General features: G+C 57.1%; 11 protein-coding genes across 11 annotated transcripts; 4 read left to right on the top strand and 7 right to left on the bottom strand.

Moving 5' to 3' along the window:
• Positions 1–30: 30 nt before the first annotated feature.
• xlnD (beta-xylosidase XylA) lies at positions 31–2,415 on the bottom strand (the record flags this gene model as incomplete). Its single annotated transcript, XM_073694280.1, has 1 exon — positions 31–2,415. One exon carries the CDS (start codon positions 2,413–2,415, stop codon positions 31–33), a length of 2,385 nt encoding a protein of 794 aa, XP_073546354.1.
• A 940-nt stretch (positions 2,416–3,355) lies between these two features.
• Positions 3,356–6,027, bottom strand: BDV59DRAFT_182099 (putative ATP-dependent RNA helicase DBP6). The gene has a single exon (XM_073690330.1). The coding sequence runs from the start codon at positions 5,966–5,968 to the stop codon at positions 3,413–3,415; it is 2,556 nt and encodes an 851-aa protein (XP_073546353.1). The 5' UTR covers positions 5,969–6,027; the 3' UTR covers positions 3,356–3,412.
• A 155-nt stretch (positions 6,028–6,182) lies between these two features.
• BDV59DRAFT_66163 (phosphatidylinositol N-acetylglucosaminyltransferase subunit A/GPI3) lies at positions 6,183–8,039 on the top strand. Its single transcript, XM_073696865.1, has 5 exons — positions 6,183–6,304; positions 6,359–6,390; positions 6,438–6,472; positions 6,533–6,921; positions 6,978–8,039. Exons 1-5 carry the CDS (start codon positions 6,288–6,290, stop codon positions 7,975–7,977), a joined length of 1,473 nt encoding a protein of 490 aa, XP_073546352.1. The 5' UTR covers positions 6,183–6,287; the 3' UTR covers positions 7,978–8,039.
• A 29-nt stretch (positions 8,040–8,068) lies between these two features.
• On the bottom strand, positions 8,069–8,897 carry BDV59DRAFT_66167 (uncharacterized protein). The gene is made up of 2 exons (XM_073696866.1): positions 8,731–8,897; positions 8,069–8,678 (listed from the first exon to the last, which is right to left on the bottom strand). The coding sequence occupies exons 1-2, from the start codon at positions 8,821–8,823 to the stop codon at positions 8,160–8,162; spliced, it is 612 nt and encodes a 203-aa protein (XP_073546351.1). The 5' UTR covers positions 8,824–8,897; the 3' UTR covers positions 8,069–8,159.
• A 249-nt stretch (positions 8,898–9,146) lies between these two features.
• On the bottom strand, positions 9,147–10,328 carry BDV59DRAFT_66147 (ADP-ribosylation factor family protein). The gene is made up of 2 exons (XM_073696864.1): positions 10,089–10,328; positions 9,147–10,028 (listed from the first exon to the last, which is right to left on the bottom strand). Exons 1-2 carry the CDS (start codon positions 10,135–10,137, stop codon positions 9,340–9,342), a joined length of 738 nt encoding a protein of 245 aa, XP_073546350.1. The 5' UTR covers positions 10,138–10,328; the 3' UTR covers positions 9,147–9,339.
• A 1,460-nt stretch (positions 10,329–11,788) lies between these two features.
• Positions 11,789–13,515, top strand: BDV59DRAFT_194272 (uncharacterized protein; the record flags this gene model as incomplete). Its single annotated transcript, XM_073692368.1, has 2 exons — positions 11,789–11,876; positions 11,936–13,515. The coding sequence occupies 2 exons, from the start codon at positions 11,789–11,791 to the stop codon at positions 13,513–13,515; spliced, it is 1,668 nt and encodes a 555-aa protein (XP_073546349.1).
• Positions 13,516–13,613: 98 nt separating this feature from the next.
• BDV59DRAFT_66136 (mRNA splicing protein PRP18) lies at positions 13,614–14,929 on the bottom strand. Its single transcript, XM_073696863.1, has 2 exons — positions 13,954–14,929; positions 13,614–13,904 (listed from the first exon to the last, which is right to left on the bottom strand). Exons 1-2 carry the CDS (start codon positions 14,850–14,852, stop codon positions 13,712–13,714), a joined length of 1,092 nt encoding a protein of 363 aa, XP_073546348.1. The 5' UTR covers positions 14,853–14,929; the 3' UTR covers positions 13,614–13,711.
• A 24-nt stretch (positions 14,930–14,953) lies between these two features.
• BDV59DRAFT_182085 (SAP18 family protein) lies at positions 14,954–16,250 on the top strand. The gene has a single exon (XM_073690329.1). The coding sequence runs from the start codon at positions 15,097–15,099 to the stop codon at positions 15,907–15,909; it is 813 nt and encodes a 270-aa protein (XP_073546347.1). The 5' UTR covers positions 14,954–15,096; the 3' UTR covers positions 15,910–16,250.
• Positions 16,125–16,534, bottom strand: BDV59DRAFT_203487 (uncharacterized protein; the record flags this gene model as incomplete). The annotated part of the gene is made up of 4 exons (XM_073694279.1): positions 16,125–16,178; positions 16,229–16,344; positions 16,427–16,462; positions 16,516–16,534. The coding sequence occupies 4 exons, from the start codon at positions 16,532–16,534 to the stop codon at positions 16,125–16,127; spliced, it is 225 nt and encodes a 74-aa protein (XP_073546346.1).
• Positions 16,535–16,924: 390 nt separating this feature from the next.
• Positions 16,925–18,061, top strand: BDV59DRAFT_66110 (glutathione S-transferase). The gene is made up of 2 exons (XM_073696862.1): positions 16,925–17,234; positions 17,279–18,061. The coding sequence occupies exons 1-2, from the start codon at positions 17,200–17,202 to the stop codon at positions 18,006–18,008; spliced, it is 765 nt and encodes a 254-aa protein (XP_073546345.1). The 5' UTR covers positions 16,925–17,199; the 3' UTR covers positions 18,009–18,061.
• ugd1 (UDP-glucose dehydrogenase) lies at positions 18,061–20,023 on the bottom strand (the record flags this gene model as incomplete). Its single annotated transcript, XM_073695308.1, has 3 exons — positions 18,061–19,256; positions 19,315–19,775; positions 19,828–20,023. 3 exons carry the CDS (start codon positions 20,021–20,023, stop codon positions 18,114–18,116), a joined length of 1,800 nt encoding a protein of 599 aa, XP_073546344.1. The 3' UTR covers positions 18,061–18,113.
• Between the last annotated feature and the right edge of the window lie 46 nt (positions 20,024–20,069).

The following is a 20,069-nucleotide window of genomic DNA, read 5'->3' as shown; positions in this document are numbered from 1 at the left end:
CTAATCCAACAGTCTATTCATACGATACGATCATGCCGGCGGAATCTCCTGCTTCTCCAACGGCCACTTCGCAAGCACGGCCTTCTCACCCGTCAAACTGAACCGCATCACGACAGACCGCTCATTGTTCAACGCCAGCTCGTACCGACCAGGGTACAACACACGGTTCCCGAGCTCGTCGGTGCGGGCCACATTGTCAATAGTAACGGGGAAAGTCATCGTCTGCGACTCGCCCGGTTCCAGCCCGCCGAGACGATCGAAACCCACCAGCCACTTGTTCGGACGGGGCGCCGGGCCGGCCGTCGTGTTGGCAAACAGCATGGCAGTGTAATCCGACGTTGTGTTGCCGGTGTTCGTGATCCGCGCGGAGAAGTGCAGGAACGGCCGCAGCTGGGGGTACTCATAGCCCGGATGCGGGCCGGTCAGGAGATCATCGATATTGAACGAGGTCTGGTTGGAGGCAGCGGCACCGGCTGCCCGCTCCGTGGCAAACGTTGTGTAGAACAAGCCGTGCCCGAACGGATACACCGGCTCGCCCGTATACCACATGTACGTTTGGCCCGGGTTAGATCCGCTAGGGCGCAGGTTCATGTCGATGGCCGGGAACTGCGTCGCGTATTCTGCCGGGTACTGCGTCGTGACTAAACGTCCGGCCGGGGCGCGTACGCCGCGAATGATATCGAGCAGGGCTGGGCCGCCTGACTGGCCTGGGTAGCCACCCCAGAGCAGGGCGTTGACGTTGTCGTTGTGCTTGAGCGCCGAGGAGTCGACCTGGCCGCCGCCCATCTGGAGGACGATCAGCGGCTTGTTGAGCTCGCTGAGCTGCGAGATTAGCGCCAGCTGGTTGCCCGGCCAGGTGATGTTCATGCGGTCGAGGCCCTCGTCCTCGATGGTGTTGTCAATGCCACCGGCGAAGATGATCGCGTCAGCTCGGCGCGCGGCGGCGAGGGCGTCGGCAAAGCCGTCCGTGGTGGTCGAGCTGATGTTGGTGCCGAAGGCGTAGTGCACGTCGAGGTCGGAGGCCTCGAGCGCGGCCAGCGGGCTGGTGAGGTACGGCGCTGGGCCGTAGTAGTTGCCCTGCATTTGGGAGGTGGCGGCGGCCCAGGGGCCGATGAGGGCGACGCTGCGGGTGGTGTCGGCGAGAGGGAGGGTGCCGTCGTTCTTCAGCAGGACGGTGCCCGCGACGGCGGCCTCGTAAGAAATGTTCCACGCATTGGTGGTCTCGACATCCGACCAGGTGATGTCGCGATATTGGCTGCCGTTGCCGTCGAAGTAGCCCAGACGCACGAGGTTGGTGTACAGACGGATGACGCCGCGCTCGATGTCTTGACGCGAGACTTCGCCGTCTTCGAAGGCGTTGGTGAAGTAGTACTGGTAGGAGGTACCGCAGTCGATGTCGGTGCCAGCGCGAATGGAGTCTGCCGAGGCGCTGGACTCGTTGGCGGCGTACTGGTGCGGGTTAAAGACGTTGTAGACAGCGCCGCAGTCGCCGGACACGTAGCCGTCGTCGACGAAGTCAAAGGTCTCGCGCAGGAGGGTTTGCAGGAAGAATGAGTTGGAGCAGCTGGGCAGGCCGTTGACCGCGTTGTAGGAACACATCACGCTGTGTACCTTGGCGTCGCGCGTGGCTGCTACAAACGGAGGCATGTAGTATTCCGATAGGTCCTGCTGGGTGATCTGCATGTCGTTGCCCAGCCGCGAGTGGCCATCCCAGTTCTCGATGTCATAGCCGGCGTAGTGCTTGGCCGTGGCCACCAGCTTGAGATGCTCGGGGTCCACGCCCCCCTGGATACCTGTGATATACTCGTAGGCGTACGCTGAGGAGAGGTAGTAAGCGTCCTCGCCGGGGGTCTCTTGGCCACGTCCCCAGACCGGGTGGCGGAAGCCATTGATGTTGGGCGCATAGGTATCCAATCCGAACCGGCCGACGTTGCTGAAGGCGCGGGCTTGAGTGGAGATGATCTCGCCGATTTGGTGGACGAGAGTGCGGTTCAAGGCCGCCATGGTAAGGATAGGCTGGGGGAAGGAGGTGGCCCAGCTGTAATCCCCTTCATCGGCCCAGTTGGCGCGGTGCAAGCCATGCAGAGACTCACTCCACACCTGGTATTTGGGCAGGCCGAGTCGCGGTGCACCTGTTCCTGTATTTCCCGTGTTGTTCACCAGTTCTTCGAGGGTGAACATGGAGACCAGCGCGGTGGCTCGGTCATGGGGTCTGGCCGACCTATCGCAGACAAGAGTCTTGCTGAGAGGTCCGTTCTCGCAGTCCGGGAAGGAGAGCTGGATGGTGTCGATACACTGGGGAAAAAGATCAGGATCGGGTACGTGGTTGTAATCCACATAGCTCGTGTTTGCCTGGGCCAATGTAGTTGGCAGCAGGGCCGCCAGGACGGCGACGACGGATGCGACAGGAGGCATGGTATGCATATCTGCCTGCCGAGCAAGAGTGTTTCCGGTCGACCCAATGCCAATCAATCGGGTGAGGAGCAGCCCAATTTATAGCGCTGAATGAGTATACAAGACCTAGCTGCACAGGCCGTCAGCATCGTACAACAATCCCAAGCCCCGACTCCACACTCCACATTCTCAGCTCCCGAATAAAGCAGGTCCCGCAGGCGATCACATCCAAAGACGCGGGGATACGTCGGATATTGTATAGGATAGCCCCACGCTAGGCAATTCAGCCTGAATATCCGTTAGGCAGGGCCTTCTAGCCATATCGAAGTCAAAAGTAGTAAGGGGTTGATAGTCCACGATTCAGGTACCCTGTGCCCGCGCAATCAGTCCTTTTGAAGCCGCCACGAGTAATGATGCTGCGCACATATAGAGCAGAATTGTAGCTGACACAGAAGAACTACTAATGTAGGGGATAGGGGAACGTCAAATGGCATCAGTATTGCTGGCATCGGGAGACAGCCCAGGATGGGTGGATGACAGTGCAGACTCGTACTCCGTAGAATTCGCACGGTCCCAGAAACTCCGAAATTTCTCCCAATGCACGATGCAATTTAGCCGACTAACGTGATCCTAATGCAGCAGCTTCGCATAAACCGAAGTTTTGGCTAAACAGGGAGAGTCGAAGTGGAGAACGTGAGGAGATCGAAGGTGGATGTCGTTAGGATCGGAGCAGATCGGATATGCGCCGAACGTCGGTGCAAATGACGATGCTGTTGATATCAGTTTTCGATTTTATATCTCCTCGTCAGCCCTTACACTCATGAGGTCGTAGATAGAACTATCAACAGATATTGCTGCGTAGGATTAGCGTTGGACACAAGCATTGACTAACCGCTAGTCAACCAGCCACATCTCGGCTCTACAATCCTTACAGGATGCAAGCCGGCATTTGAGAGATGCTCCGTGTTTTGATAAAAAATTATATACATTAATTTCGGGACATATCCACCCGATTCCCCTATTGTGTCGCGTGGGATGATTTCACCGTTCCTCCCGTTCGCACTTCCTTCTCCAGCAGGTCGAGCGCTCTCCTGTACCTCGACTTGGCTTCCTTCATGTCGGCTAATTTCATATTGACCCTGTTCATCTTGGATGACCGGGTAATCTTGCCATCGGAACTGCCGGCAATCTCTTTCATAAACCACCGACCTTCCCGATGCGCAACGAGGGTCCAAGCAGAACCTTCTTTTCCAGCTCGAGCCGTACGTCCAACACGATGCACATAAGTCGTCACACTTGGAGGAACATCGTAGTTGACGACATAATTCAAGGATGGCAGATCAAGACCTCGAGAAGCTCTATCCGTGGCAATGATGATAGAGATCTTTCCGCGACGGTAGGCTGTGAGGGTCTTGCGTGAGGCCGAGGATTTGTTGGACTTAATGATCGTGCCGATCTGATCCGCCAGGGAGGGATCAAGGAGTGAGAGTAACCGAGACAGTCGAGAGGCAGACTCAGAGGACTTGGTAAAGATCAGAACAGTCTTCTGAGGGGAAACAGGTTTGGTGTCAACAGCTGCATCCTCTTCATCGTCTGACATTGATTCGTCGGATGAACTGGATTCGTCACTGGACGAAGATCTCTCATCATCCGAATCGTCTGAGCTAGAACTAGAAGTCTCCGAGTCGGAGTCGGAGTCGGAGTCATCAGAAGAGCTATCGGAACTCGACTCGTCCGAACTGGAATCTTCCGAGCTGGAATCTCCCGAGCTTGACGTGTCAGACTCGGAATCTTCCGGTTTTGTGTCCTTAATGCTCTTGGTTGAGCCGGCGTTAATGTGCGATAATAAGAGGCGCAGCAAGTAGAGGGGCTTCTGCGAACCATCCCCAACCGAAACCGAATGCTCCTTCAACGTGGCCGGCAAGGTGAATTGATCGTCTGCACGATCCAACGCCATCTCATCGTCATTATCCTCACCTGTGGTTTCGCTGGAACCAACAAGAACGAGTCTAGGGTTGAGAAGTCGGAGGGAGTTCAGTTTTGTAACATCTCGCGTCATGGTGGCACTTAGAATCACCTTCCTAGGCTCCTTTGTCTGGATAGGAAGCCCGAGGCCTGCCATAATCTCCCCACTAGACCCATATGCGTCACGATTTTTCCGGGAGTCCAGAGAGTTCATCACAACATCCACCCACTCCTGGAAACTTTCATTGAGTAGCCGATCAGCCTCGTCAATTACTAGCCACTCTAGATGCTTCAACGTAAATCCTTTCGTATAGCGGATATGGTCGACCAAGCGGCCAGGCGTACAGATGAGAATGTCAATGTTCGGCTCAGCCTTATGGACATAGCCGGGAAGACATTCTCCTTGATCGCCGACATCTGCAATATATTCTGGTAGGCTAAAATTTGTCCAGTCTTCATCAGTCATCGTCGTAGTTTGTCGTTCGCTGGAAATTTCGGGGCCGTAAACTTGGTCGATGCGCATCAGCGAGCGTTGCTCGTCTTTGATAGCCACGTTTCCTACGGCAGAGGCAACGCGCAATCCAGAACCCGCGGCACACAGTTCACACGCCTCCCTTGCCTGTTTTACCAGCTCTCTTGTGGGAACGACAATCAGACCCCGCATTCGTGGTGCCGGGGCTTGCTCCAACGCTGTCACTAGCGGAAGAACATAGGACAGGGTTTTCCCTGAGCCAGTAGCAGCAGATATACATAGATCGCCTGGATGGTTGCGAGGGCCCTTCAGTAATAGCGGGATAACTGCGGATTGAACGGCAAATGCTTCCTTATAACCATTATTTTCGAGGTTCTTGAGCAGCTCGTCTTCAATTCCGAGGTCGGAGAACTTCGTCCGCTCGTCAGCTGAGGTCCTCAGAGGGTTAGCCAGCCACGCGGGAAGAGATGAATATGTCGGCTTCTCTTCCTGCTCAAGGACCGGTTCAGGCTGAGGCAGAGGTTCCAGGCCCTGGGCTACAACTGGCTCGGTGCTCGTAAGCTCCGTCTCCTCTCGATCGGCTGAATTCTTTTCTTGTGTGATAGCCACCTCCTTGACCTTCTTAGACCGTGCAAACTTCGATAGGATACCGGAGAATTTGTTGGTGGTCGTCGAGTTATCATCTTCTGCGGCCGTTGGTCCATTAGACTCGCCAGACTTTGGAAGGCGACCGTTCTTGTCTTCCCGCGGAGCATTTTCGTTCAAATGCGTAGTCTCTTCAGATGTCCCAGTACTTCTACCTGAGCTCTTTCGTTTTGTCTCCTTCGCTGTCTTCTTTCTCGGTTCCTGATCATCATTCTTCCCTGGAGATGCCGTCTTGCCGCTATCCGACGCGACAGGACTTTCTTTCCGGGGCGTCTTCTCTTGAATGTCACCACCTGTGCTGGCATTGGAATGTCTCTTCTTCTTCTTTCGCTTATCCCCGAGTTGCATCGGAGTGGACAGGGGACTCTCCATCTTCTTTGCCTTTTTAGTCGGCGTGGCAGTCGAAGTAGTTGCGGTGGAGGCATCTAGGTCTCTCTTCCTCTTGTGAGATTTCTTGGAAGAAACATGATGGGAGGGACTGCCACCAGACATGGTCGATAAAGCCCTTCCACCGTCAAGAAGGTGTGACTGGAGACAGATGGAGCGAAGTGTCGAAGCGATTGATTGTTGAGAGCTTTTTTTTTCTTTTACTTTTGGCAGCGGGGAGGATTTGCCGGCAGAAACGCCTACCGCCCTACGGACCGCCCTTCCAGCGCTCTTTCGGCCAATCGCAATCCGTCGCATCACAACAACTTCAACTCCTGATCGTTGCGCTCTCGTCGTTCTTCTTCCTCCTGGATGATGGACTGGGCCAGTGTTGGCTCTGCGCTGAATTTCTCTAGTCTGTCATGTGGTAGCGACCTCGCCCACCATGTCTTATAACATTGCGTACGTCCTTTGGACCTAGGTGGGAGCTCAGGAGCTGACAACAATTGCGCGCAGTATGGTCTGTGACTTCTTCTTTCCCCAACCAGGTATGTTCGTGGCTTATCAATAATCGCTTCTTTGCTAATATTTTCAGGGGGGATTGAAAGTCACATCTACCAATTATCGACCGTACGACCACCAAACCGATCCTGCACCGGTTTCATACTGATCTAATCGCCTACCTTCCAGAAGCTGATCGATCGCGGACATAAAGTCATCATTATTACCCATGCGTACAAAGGACGCACTGGGGTTCGCTACCTCACTAATGGTCTCAAGGTCTACCATGTGCCTTTCTTCGTCATCTACCGCGAGTCGGCCATGCCTACCGTTTTCTCCTTCTTCCCCATATTTCGGAATATTGTCATCCGTGAGCAGATTCAAATCGTCCATGGACATGCTAGCTTGAGCTGCTTCTGTCAGGAGGCCATTCTCCATGCTCGGACCATGGGGCTGCGGACAGTCTTCACGGATCATTCCCTATTCGGGTTCGCCGATGCAGCATCTATTCTCACGAACAAGTTGCTTAAATTCACCTTGAGTGATGTGGATCATGTAATCTGTGTCAGTCATACTTGGTAAGGAACTCGGCGCTATTTCGTTGGATATTCAGCATGCTTATGGAGATGTACAGCAAGGAGAACACGGTCCTTCGAGCGTCTTTAGATCCCCTTATGGTCTCCGTCATTCCCAACGCTGTTGTTGCAGAAAACTTCCGACCTCGAACAGACGACCGCCTTTCTGGACCATCAGAGCCTCAGACAACCCCGACCCCTATCGGGCCGAATGATATCATCACAATCGTCGTCATCTCCCGCCTATTCTACAACAAAGGAACCGATCTCCTCATCGCCGCAATCCCGCGCATTCTCGCGTCCCATCCAAACGTACGGTTCATCATTGCTGGTTCTGGCCCCAAAGCCATTGACTTGGAACAAATGTTGGAAAGAAACGTACTCCAGGACAAAGTGGAGATGCTTGGTTCCGTCCGACATGAAGAGGTCCGCGACGTGATGGTCCGTGGCCACATCTACCTCCACCCCAGTCTGACCGAGGCTTTCGGTACAGTCATTGTGGAGGCTGCGAGCTGCGGACTATACGTTGTGTGTACTCGTGTGGGCGGTATCCCCGAAGTGCTTCCTCAACATATGACCACTTTCGCTAAACCCGAGGAGGATGACATTGTGATGGCGACTGGCAAAGCGATCGCGGCACTGCGCTCTAATAAGGTTCGCACAGATCGTTTCCACGACCAGGTGAAAATGATGTATTCCTGGACGGACGTTGCCCGGCGTACGGAACGCGTATACCAGGGTATTAGTGGGGATATCTCACCCGAGGAGTTCTACGGCTATTATCCCGGTCAGGGATGGGAAGCCCGAGATCGCGTCCGCAGCTTTGCACTCATTGATCGACTAAAGAGATACTACGGCTGCGGAGTGTGGGCCGGCAAGCTATTTTGTCTGTGTGTGGTGATCGACTTTCTTCTGTACGTCTTTCTCGAGATGTGGTTCCCGCGAGCCAATATCGACATCGCACGGAGCTGGCCGAAGAAGCTTAATCCGGCCAGTGCAGATGGCCATGTCAATAATACGGTACGAAATGAGCGAAACCGTCATCGATCTGCTTCTTGATCTTCGAGGGAAGCCCATAAATACTCGAAACGAATTCTAGACACGCAACCTGGTTTTTATCCCGAGACCTCGAGGTACGTGTAATCAATTCGTTTGAGTCTTCGATGCGAATATAAGTATTAACCTGAGAAAGAGCTCGTGTCCATTCTAGCATATCCTAATCCACATAGCCGATCGTCCGTTTAAGACTGGAATCTCTGCCTCTGGGTCTGGGGCTCATATTTCCACTCAGAAGAGAGTGTGTCTGCACCCTCCGGTCGCATATCCTCGGCAGCTAGTGCGCCCTTGGTGCTACGCTGCCCGCCCTGGGCACTATCACGTTCGATGCCTCGCTGTTCAGGAATCTGCCTTTCCATGTTATTGCCCTTGTTGGCTCCAACGCTCTCGAGGCCACCCCCAGGGTTCTTCCGTCCATGCTGGCCGTCATGGCGGAGCTCGGTGCTCGTCTGCCCGCTGCCGGGATGACCCAGTCCAGTATGCACATCCTGGCTCGTGGACCCCATCAAAGTATCGCTGGCGCTTGTCTTGGTTGACTCCTTGCCGTGGCTACGCTCCACATTCGGATTGAGAGCCTGACTCCCGCTCTCGCCGGTGGGATTAGGAGCATAGGAGTTACTGGCCGGTGCGGTGCCAGGAGGGAAGGTTTGCACGCTAGATTCAGGGATATTGTCGTAGGGGGAGACCTTGCGACCAGGCTGATGCTGTGCGACGTCAGTATATATAGGATTTACATGGGCAATGATCACAACTTACACCTTTGTCTGTCAAAGGAGCAGAATCGCCGGCGGAGGGACGGAAGCCCTGCTTGGGATTGTTCTCGGGGTTGACTTTGTGGAGGTTGCTCATGGTGAAGAGACGTATAGAACAGGATTGATGTATATAAAGAGTCAAGCGTAAAGGAGGATCCTTTTTTTTTGCAGTCAGTATTGACCGCCGGCATCTTTATACAACGTTGGGATGGCGGATATGACGTCAACGGAGGTCACCGTTGACTTCATCGAACAAGTATAGAAAAGAGATCGAGATCCGTCAATCTCTTCTGCCTTTGGTTCTGTGACATCAGCGGTGACTGCGTGCCTTGGATAAAAAGGGTGGAGGCGACATCATCGCACAGTCTTCTATCAAGCCCTATATCAAAGGCCCACTGGGAGAGAATGTATACAAACCGCGGCGTAACCACGCATGTCATATCAATGATCTATCAATTCAAGAGAAACGTTAGAAGACAAAGAAAGAAGATTAAAATCTAGGTATCATCGCAGATGGTAACCCCTAAGCGCCAGGCATGCCCCAAAATAGGAAGAAACATAATACACGTCGAACCGCCATGTACGGCCGTCCGCAACGATAGCCGAGTCATCATCACTTCATAATAGGCGGTCTCCCCTCCTTATTCCACTTAACGCGACTCTGCACCCATTCCACCGCCTCCTGGACACCAGAGCCCATCAATGCACTCACCGGCAATACGCGACTATCGCGCAGCGCGGTACCCGTCTCGCCCTCAAACACTTTGCGCACGAACCCTTCCTTGATCCGGACGACCTCCACGGAGTCTTCGCGGTCCTGCTTGTTCGCCAAGACCAGAATCGGTACTCCTGCCACATCCGAGTTCTTCAGCACCGACTCCAGCACCTGGCGACACTCGTCGAGCCGCCCAAACTCACTACTCGGGGCGTCGATCCCCACCATCTGCTCCGTGAAGGCATCGTCCCCGGGGCCAGAGGCAGAACTCGGTCGTCGGTTGAGGAGTCGGCTGATGTCCGGGTCCTGACCGACGTCGGTACTGTCGACAACAAAGATGATCGCATGGCAGCTGGAATAGTAGCTCTGCCAGAGGTTGCGCATGGAGATCTGACCGCCCACGTCCCAGATCTTCAGGTTCATGTCCGGGAGGGAGATTGTCGCGACGTTCTGGCCGACGGTCGGCACGGTTTTACCGGGATTTGGCGCCGGGGCGCCATCGGGACGGGGTTGGTAGAGGGCTTTGATTTGCGAGAGGAGGGTGGTTTTGCCGGCGTTATCGAGCCCGAGGAGGAGGACGGAGTATTCTGGCGGGTTCATTAGCTACACAGGGTCAAGGATCTTTGAATGGAAGCCAGCGCACACACCCTCTTTGCTCGTGGCATACATATACAGCGACTTGGCCAGATGATACATGGTTGCGGCGGTGGCTGCGGAGAAGCTAGAGCCAACTCCGACGGACTATCGCGGGCCGGTCTAGACGGGGAATCAGAACGGAGAAGACGTGTGACCGGGGTGGCAAATCATGGCAGCGTAGGATGTGCCGGGATGCGTCTGCAGGGGAGGGATTCTGTCCGCGCTGGTCGTCGACATACGGCGGCGATGATGATGTCCTGTTGCTGCTGGACCCTTTTCTCCTATCAATCAGCTTATGTAACCGGGCCACGCGTCGTCCCCATCGGGAAGTAGGGCACAGGGTTAGCCCTGATACAAGTATACGGAGTATTCTGAACCTTATGTACTGGTGCTTTATTCCATTTCGTTACGCTGTATGCTTGCTCCAGCAAGGGTGTAACTGGTAGTGTTGATATTCCAAAAAGCACGGCAACATTCTTCAACTGTACATAGGAGATGGGGGATATGAAAGGTTGCAGTCGAAATAACTCACTTGCTAGCAAGAACGGGGCAAGGAACCTAAACGTGGTCACTAATTTCTCTTCTCCTCATGGGATATGCCTTTCTAGCGTCTGTTGTGGTACAGTTGCCATCCTGAACACAGTTACTAGCTGACCAACGCTTCCCTGTCTCAGTCAACGCCATTTTGAGTGACTGTTGGAGGGAGTGCTGGGCGTCCTGTTCTATCATTATCGCAGCATTACCATGCCCAGAATGGATACTGGTCATCAAGATGTAGTTGAGTCCTAGCCAGATTGAAAGACAGCCTCAGAAGAGCTGTCTGCTGGACACTGCATGGGCAACACCTGTTATATTCAACAAGAAACGGCTGGCTGTCAGCGGCTATATTGACAAGAGCCACAAACGCTGTCATAGTCTTGTGGTCAGGAGTATATATCCATGATTGATGTGCTCGTATGTTGCTCCAAATAACCGATATCTACGAGACACTTAGGACGCCTAGACGTTGGCGAACTGAAACATACCAGATCAGTCGCACATGGCATTCCCCACACTGAAGATACATCCCTCACGCATATCAACGGCTTCAATTGACGTCCTCACTATTCTCCATATTCTCAATCCAATACCAAATAACTAGTTACAAACTAGGTTACTAGACAGATGAGTCAGCCAGCTTACTCATCCTCCACCTCCGCCCTCTTTTGCCGTTTTGCCGTTTTCGGTGTCGTCGTCTTCTCTTCCGGTGGAGAAATGCGAGCAGGAGAGACCTCCAGGCAGAAATGACGTGATTGTCTCTTGATGGTCAGTGCCATGGATGCTGCTGTGCCGCAACGTCAGTGCCTCGCCGTCGCAGACATCCCTCTGAGGTAATGATCATGATACTTCCGCCGTCCACCGTTCTCGTCCGAGCCAAGGTCTTCCCCCCAGGAGCTAAACGGTACGGGATCTGAGCTAATCTGGTTCATTAGTTAATCTGGGTCTTTTGTCAGCGACGGGCTGTTCGCGGAATTGCCCCTCCCACTGCTGCTGCTGATTCTCCTCGCTGCCCCTCTGCATAGAGAATCTCTGTGCAACCTCATCTCCCATGATTCAGTCTCTCCATGGCTGTCCCCGTTGCTATTCCTTCAGTGGAAGGTTGTAACGGTTCTCGCTAGACCCACCGTGAAGAAGAAAATAGCCTCTCCATTCTCCGGGGAAATCCTATCGCATGGACCGTCCACCATGCCCCGGGCTGACTGGGCCGCCGGAGGCATATCATTTGCCTTCCATCATTGAAACTGACACCATAATCATCGGTATGTCGCCATCTTTGCTCTGACAGGCCGAGATAGTAACCATGTCATGCCGTGAAAAGGGAACGGCCCCTCCGCCATGATCCTCTCCTACATCCTCCATGGCCATCTCCCGTTCTATTCCTCCAATCCGCCGCATCCTGACCCCTTGCTCCACGCCAAACTGAAGGATGCTCCGCAATTGCTGGACGTCAACGTCCCCGTGCTGACCGAGCATTTCGCCGCCTCGCGGCTCTCCTACTCCACCCAGGCCCTCCCTGTCAACGTCCTGCTGGACACCCTCGTGCGGCCCAGCGTGGATGTGGAGGAGTTGGGTTGCACAACCAACGTGGAATGGCGGTACCTCCCGGAGAAAGCCGTCCCCCACCTGGTCTTCGGCAATGCAGCCCATCCCGGCGGCCAGTGGACCGAGAACCCCATGCCGGCCAGCTGGGACATCCAGACCCTCAGCTATGCGTCCATGCTGTCTCTGCCCGGGTATTCCTTCGCAAAGCATCACCAGCGCACCACGGGCAAGGAGCTGCCGGCCTTCACGCGGCCCAGCCGGCAGGAGACGGCGGATTATTTCCGCGAGTACCCCCACGCCGTGCACATTGACGATGTGTTCCGGTCCCACGAGACACTGCGTGGCATCTCGCGGACCGACACCGGGTTCTTCGTCGAGTCGCATCGCATCCACTGCAAGCATCTGGTGCTAGCCAGCGGCATCTTCACCGAGGTCATCCAGCCCCGTCCGATGCTCCAGCCGCTGGCCTCGTTGCAGCCGACCCCGGACCACCCGTTCCTGGTCATCGGTTCGGGCTTTTCGGCAGCAGACGTGATCATCTCCGCGCCGCGCGACCAGCCCATTCTCCACGTCTTCAAGTGGGAGCCCGAGACCCGGCCATCGCCGCTGCGCGGGTGCCACCACCAGGCCTACCCGGAATATGCGGGGGTGTACCGTCTCATGAAACGGGCCGCCCTCGCTGCGGAGCCGAGTAGGCCGAACAAACGCCCCGTCAAGATGAAGCGCGCCATGTCCACGCCGTTCCTGGAGAGTCGCCCGTGGGACCAGCTCTACGAGGGCCTGCCCAACACCGAGATCATCGGCGTGGCCATGCACGCCGACTCGGCCACCGTCACGTTCCGCCGCAGCGACGGGGTGACCTTTGACCGCCCCGTTCGCGGCATGGTCTATGCTACCGGTCGGCAAGGCTCGCTAGGCTACCTGGAGAAGCCGCTTCTGGCGGAGGTGCTAGGCCGGGATGACAACGGGATTGAGATAAATCCGACCATCTCTGGCCAGACGCTGCGAAGCAAGGCCCTCAACGACGTGGAGGTGGCTCGCGACGTGTTCATCATCGGAAGCTTGACGGGCGACTCGCTCATTCGGTTCTCGTATGGCAGTTGCGTGCAGGCAGCGGGGAGGCTGATCAATACGCACTCCGGGGAGAAGCAAACACGGTCAGCGCCGGTGACTCCTCGGCCGATGGAGACCCCGGTCGGTGTGATGCATGGTATCGACGGCCATGATGTGTATCCGGACCCTGCGAACCGGCGCAATAGAGTCCCCGTGGGCGGGGACTCCCAGGATCCTGAGAAGCCTGGGGGTTCGGGGCTGCTAGGAAGTATTTGGACGACACTTATGAAGGTATGGAGATGATGTGGCATGACTGAAGCATTGTATCGACATGATTATATATATGGCGCTGTATTACACGGATAGATGTTAGATATGGAGGGTGGTGATTCTTGTATATCAAATGCATGGCCGAATGGCCGCCTCGTTGCTCGAATGGAGGATGCAGTAGGCCCAGGGTATAGACATCATCGTTAGAGTACATCCTATGCTATGGACACTAGCCCATGATCTGCAGCTGGTCATCGGGGGGCCAGCGCGTCTGCGCAAAGCTGAGACACCGCTTGATACTTTGCAGATACTTGCGGGTGATCTCGTCGCTCAGAATATGGGCCTGCTGGTCGCTCTGATGGAGCTTTTCTCGCGCCGAACGCTCGTGGATACCAACCATGGTGACACCGATGGGCCAGGCACTGCGGACGGTTAGCGACGTGGACGACACGACGAGAAGAAGACACATACGCTTTTCCAATACTCAATCGTAGATAGGCATCGTTGGCGTCGACATATCGCCGGAGCTGGGCCTTGTGGACGATCTCGACCACGTGCTCCAGCACGCCATCGTCTACATCAACCTTCTCAAATTTGCGAAACAGCGGCTTCAGATTCTCGCGCGACTGCACCATGGCGTTGTAGGCCTGACGGCCCTGCAGACTCTGCTTGACGGAGACATCCCGACGGGCCAGCGCCCGCTCCCACTCCGCCAGGACCATGTTGAAGTAGGAAGCCAGCTGGCGGAAGAGATACTTCCGTCCGTCGGTGTCCTTGGGCAGCGTCGTGGAGATCTTCATCTCCACCTCTGGCACCGGCTCCAGGGTCGTGGGAATGGGACCGTCGGTCATCTTTGGCTGCGGCGTCAGCGACCGCTGCACCAGCCGGCGATACCGTCGCAGGCGACTGCGATGCGTCTCGCCGAACAGGCGGGCCGGTTCGTTCAGCTCGCGCAGCTTCTCAACCAGCTCCTCCTCGGCCAGATCGTCGTCCTCCGGCTCATCCCCCTCCTTGGTGTCCTCCTTGTCACTTGGGGGGACCTCCGGCAGCCCGAGACGTTTGCGCCGCTCTCGCTCGAGCGCCGCCTCCTCCTCCTCGCGCCGACGGCGCGACTCCTCTGCAAGTCGACGTTTCTTGTCCTCGCGCTCACGGCGGCGATCGGCCTCCTCATCCTCGAGTTTGCGTTTCTGGGCGATTCGCTCGTCGCGTTCGCGGGCTAGTCGGGCTTGTTCTTCGTTGTAAGCGGCCACGCGGGCAGCTTCGAGATCGGCGCGTCGCACATATTTCTTGTCTTGGGATTTCTGATCAGGAGCGGGGGAGGCAGACTTGGCCTTGGAGATTTCCTTGGACATTAACGAGGCGAAATCCATGGTGGCGGGGTGAGGGGAAGTAGAATTGAAGTGGAAGTTGTAGAAGGAAAGTAGAAGTAGAAGAAGTTGAAGTGGCGGAGAGCGTGGATGCCTCAGGCCGCCTCTCTCTCCGCAACTTCATACAACTTCAACTTCTACTTCTTCAACTCTACATCTTCTACACCACCACCTTCTCTTCCTCTTCCTCCTTCTCTACCATGATCCTTTCTCTATAACCCTCAATCTCTACTTCATCCACCCCATCATGGCTAAACCAATCGACCGCCAAGCAACCACCCCCTTCCACCTCAAGCTCTTCTACCAACAACACAACTATCACCATCTCTCCGACTTTGCCATTCCCTCGTCTCCAGGTGCCAGCAGCGGAGGTCCTGTGAGTGGCCCCAATGCCATCCGCACCTCGCACTCGCAATCGATCCATTCCACTGCCCATCTCCCCGCCCAGCACCTACAGATCTACACCTGGCAGTCGTGCTCCCTGCGCGAGCTCTCCCAGCTCCTCACCTCCGCGCTGCCCCATCTCCTGCCCGACCCGGCCGTCGGTACGCGCCTCTGCTTCCGCCTGATCTACCCGGATACCAAAGCCGCCGCGACGCTGGGGCCCGACGCCGCCGGGCGCGGCCGCTACCTCAGCAAGGACCTGGGGAGCGTGGTGGTGGGCCCGCGCGAGGGCTTCGACGAGGACGACGGGGCGGCACCGGCAAAGGGCCCGCTGCGGATGCAGGGCGCCGACGCGGAGAAGACGCTGCAGGAGGCGCGCTTCGTCATCGGCGATTACATTGACTGTGCCATTCTGCCCCCGTTGGAGGACGGGTCGGTCGCCCCGCCGCTGACGGTTGGTCGTGGCGCGATCAGCTCCAATGTCGGCGGTGGCATGCGTGCGTTCCGTGATGCCGGCGCGTTTGGAGGGAGGTCTCGTGGTGGTCGGGGTGGCGGTCCGGGTGGTGACCGTGCCATCCCGCCGGGGGATTGGAGACGCGGTGAGAGACTGCCCGATGGAGGACCGGGGTCTGGGCCGGGCCCGGGAAGAGGACGCCGTGGATGGGCGCCGTATTGACCGTTGGGGTGGGGGGATGTCTACTGTACTGTCTGCTGATTTGGGTTGTCTTTGTCTACGGGTTCATATGGGTTCCGGTCTGGCTGTATGTTATGGAGTTGTGTGTCCCAGGATATCCGCCAATTGATTCAAGTTTACGATGTGTTGAGATTCATGAGCATCACGATGTAGAACAGGGGAGAACGGTAGGTATATTTGCGTTAAGATACAGTCCCCTAGTACTCCGAAATGGTATCTTCCTTTCGCTTTCCGCGGAGGTCGTATTTGCCCTGGGCAGTCAGTATGAATTTGATTGATACAGCGGATATCTGGCACGTACATCCGTCTTGTAGGCAACGTATCCGAGCACACCGGGGATCAGACCCATGTAGATGAAGGCGGCGAAGGCATGACGCGGAGTCCAGCGGAAGTACTTGTAGCGGTTCGCGTTGAGTTCTGGGAATCAGGATCAGCACAATTGTCCTTCGAGCATCGCATTCTAGCCGTTCGTCCGCTTGTTCCAGGGTCGGGGGCGTACCGTAGTATTTCTGCAGGGCCGGGTCAAGGACCAGGGCTGGGAGGGTCAGTACGGAGGACAGTGGAGAACGGAGCCGAACGGGCACATACACTTGCTGGGACCGGCCATGATTGCGGAGGCCAACAGAGAGCGAAGCGAGAGATGAAGCCGAAGATGTCGACGGTGCTGGTGGTGATATCGAGTTCCGTACCGGGAGGGCACGTGACACTCACGTGCTGCTGAATCAGCCCCGTCTGATTGGTCAGCATCTACTATATCTGCATACATACATTACTGCGTCCATCTCTCGATCTTATATTTATACATGAATCCATCAGTATTCTCGCTGGATCTGCAGGTTCAGCGGAAGTGTCCATGTATCTATGAGTCGTCAGCAATGGCGGTTTATTACTCAGCTGGCTACCCAGCTATGACGATTGCGGTATCCACTGCGAGCCAGTAAGCAGACCGTACGAGACAGTGTTCTAACGTGCAGAGTACACAGTATGAATGTATGAATGTATGAATTTCCCACGGGATTCGAACAGACTGCGTGGCTCTACAGTGACTCTACTCACGCCACAGCTGCTATCTGACATCCTTCAACTGCATCATCTCTCCGACTGCCGTAAGATACTAAGATCATACTCTCTCGCTCGTATCGGCGCAACCGCCCCCCGATCGGCACCTTCACAGGCTGAACATCCCGAGGTCGATCATCCACTATAAATCCAACATCGACCTCATACTGCGCACAACTGCGTACGTCTTCTCTTCCTTCAACCACCTCTATCATGGCCAACCAAGGCGCCACCATCACCCTCTACTGGTATGTCCCCCTCCTTTTCTCCTACCCAATCTAACCCCCAGCAGGCTCGAAAAGTCCCGCTCCCAGCGCATCTGCTGGTTGCTCGAGGAACTCGGACTGGAATACAACCTCAAGACCTTCAAGCGTCATCCGGAGACCATGCTAGCTCCTCCAGAGCTCAAGAAGATCCACCCGCTGGGTAAATCCCCCGTGCTCACCGTCGAAACCCCCAACACCACCAAGCCGCTGGTCCTGGCCGAGTCCGCCGCCATCGTCGAATATCTCTGCGACCATTTCGGCGGCGACAAGCTCGTCCCCCGGCGCTATCCGGCCGGCCAGGAGGGCCAGATCGGCGCCGAGTCCGAAGAGTGGATGCGCTATCGCTACTTCATGCACTACGCCGAGGGCACCCTCATGCCCTTCCTGGTCATGCAGCTGGTCATGGACACCCTGAAAGACGCCCCCGTCCCCTTCTTTATCAAGCCCATCCCCCGCATCGTCGCCAAGCAGGTCGAATCCGCTTTCCTGCACCGGAACGTCTTCGCCAACTTCGACTTCCTCGAGGAGCGTCTCCAGTCGGCCCCCGACGGAGGCCCGTTCCTCTGCGGCAAGCAGTTGACCGCCGCTGACATCATGATGAGCTTCCCTGTCATCGCCGCCGCCATGCGCATCCCCCTCCAGGACAAGTACCCGCGGCTGGCGGCCTATGTCGACACGCTGGAGAAGCAGGACGGCTACCGGCGCGCGGTGGCCAAGGTCGAGGAGATCGAGGGCAAGTTCGAGGCGTCGCTGTAGAGTCGTTTTGGTTTTTTATGGCCATGTCATGATATTACTATATGATATTACTATACTTCGAATATAATACGCAGTCGTGTCAGTCTATCCCGGGTATCCTGAGGTCTATCTTCCCTCCACAGATCGTCGGCCCACCGTCACCAGCTGCACCCCCAGCCGCTCCATCTCCGCTGCATCAAGGAACCCCCGCCCATCAAACACGCACTTGGGCTCCTGGAGATTGTACGCCACGCGCGCCCACTCCAGCGGTTCCGTCGCCGTCGGTCGACTGGCCGTCGTCCGGCACGTCGAGCAGTCCTCCGGGCAGGCTTCCTGCGGGGCCAGGCGATAGCCCATTCCGTTCGACGCCGACGTCCACACCTCCGCGCGCGACGCCGCGAACAGACTGTCCCCGTCGGACTCCCTCCGCCCCGCTCCGCCCCCTCCGCCCACGGGCGCGTTCCGGAACTGTTCACAGTCCGTCAGCACCAGCACCGCATGCGCCCGCGAGCACGCCAGATACGGATCCGCCAGCACGCGCACGCGCGGCGCCCCCTGCAGCTCGCGGTACACATCCTCTTCGGCGCAGTACGGGTCGAACACGGCGATCTCGGCGGGCCGCTCCTCCAGCAGCGCGCGGATGACCTCGGCGGCCGGCGACTCGCGCGTGTCGCCGGTGTCCTTCTTGAACGCAAAGCCCAGCACGGCGAGCTTGCGCCCGCGCAGATTGCCGTCGAACCGGTCGACGACGCGGCGCGCAAACCGCCGCCGCTGGGCGTCGTTCATGGCCAGCACCTGGTCCCAGTACGCCGCAACGTCCGGCAGCCCCAGCGACTCGGCCAGGTACGTCAGGCTGGCGATGTCCTTGCGGAAACACGAGCCGCCGAAGCCGACCCCCGCGCGCAGGAACTGTGGCCCCAGCCGGGCATCCATGCCCACGGCGCGCGCCACCTCGTCCACCGCCGCCCCCGTCTGCTCGCAGATCGCGCTGACGGCGTTGATGCTGCTGATGCGCTGCGCCAGCATCGCGTTCGCCACCAGCTTGCCCAGCTCCGACGACCACGCGTTGACCGCCACGATGCGCCCGCGCGGCACCCACGCCGCGTAGAGGTCTGCCAGCCGCTGCGCCGCCTGCCGTCCCGCCGGCGTGTCCGCCGACCCGATCAGCACCCGGTCGGGCGCCGTCAGGTTCGCGATCGCCGAGCCCTCCGAGAGGAATTCTGGGTTGGAGAGCACCTCGAAGGGCGTGTTGGGCCGGAGGGTGGCAAGCTGCGTGCGTCAGTGGTCATGGGGCAGGACAAAATCGGGGCGCTCGGTTCTCACGTACGGTTTGCCGGATCCGCTGCGCCGTCCCGCAGGGGACGGTGCTCTTTTCGACGATGATGGCCCCCGCCTGGGCGTGCTGGCCGATCTCTCGCACCGCTTCATCCACGGCTGTCATGTCCGTCGCCCGGCCGGCGCCGACCCCGAACGTCTTGGTGGGCGTGTTGACGGCGAGGAAGACCATGTCGGCTCGGGCGATGCTGCCGGCCGCGTCGCAGGTGAAGTGCAGGTTTGGCGTGCGCTGGGGTCCCTCCGATACGGCATCGACGTCGACGTCGACGTCGGCGTCGGCATCCAAGGTGACCAGGGCGCCGTCGCGCGCCACACGCACCACCCGGTCCAGGCCTGGTTCGTGGACGGGGAGATGCGGCGACTGCCACTTTTGAATGCGACGGGGATCGCGGTCGACGACGTCGACGGTGATGTGTGGGTTGTGCAGGGCGAGCACTGCGGCGGTTGGGCCCCCTAGTCGGTCAGTAGGCGCAGGTGCGAGGGGGAGTGGAAGGATGAAGCTTACCGACGTAGCCGGCGCCTATCACGCAGATCCTGGTGATCGCAGTCTTCCTGGATAGAGAGCACTGGGCGAGGAGCTCATCGAGCGTGGGAGTCTTCTCGAATAACGGGCTGGACGAGGGCGTCGTAGGCCGGGTGGAAGCCGACGCATCGTCAAAACTCCCCTCCGAGGAGGGGATGGCAGAGACTGGCACGTCCATGATAAGTTCATGGGAGACGGAAAATGTATCGGGGTAGATGGAGTAG

Source organism: Aspergillus ambiguus (assembly GCF_047715705.1).
Source record: "Aspergillus ambiguus strain CBS 117.58 unplaced genomic scaffold BDV59scaffold_24, whole genome shotgun sequence".
Classification (NCBI taxonomy): Eukaryota; Fungi; Ascomycota; class Eurotiomycetes; order Eurotiales; family Aspergillaceae; genus Aspergillus; species Aspergillus ambiguus.
The sequence above is the reverse complement of the archived record's forward strand: the minus strand, read 5'-3'. Positions and strand labels throughout refer to the sequence as shown.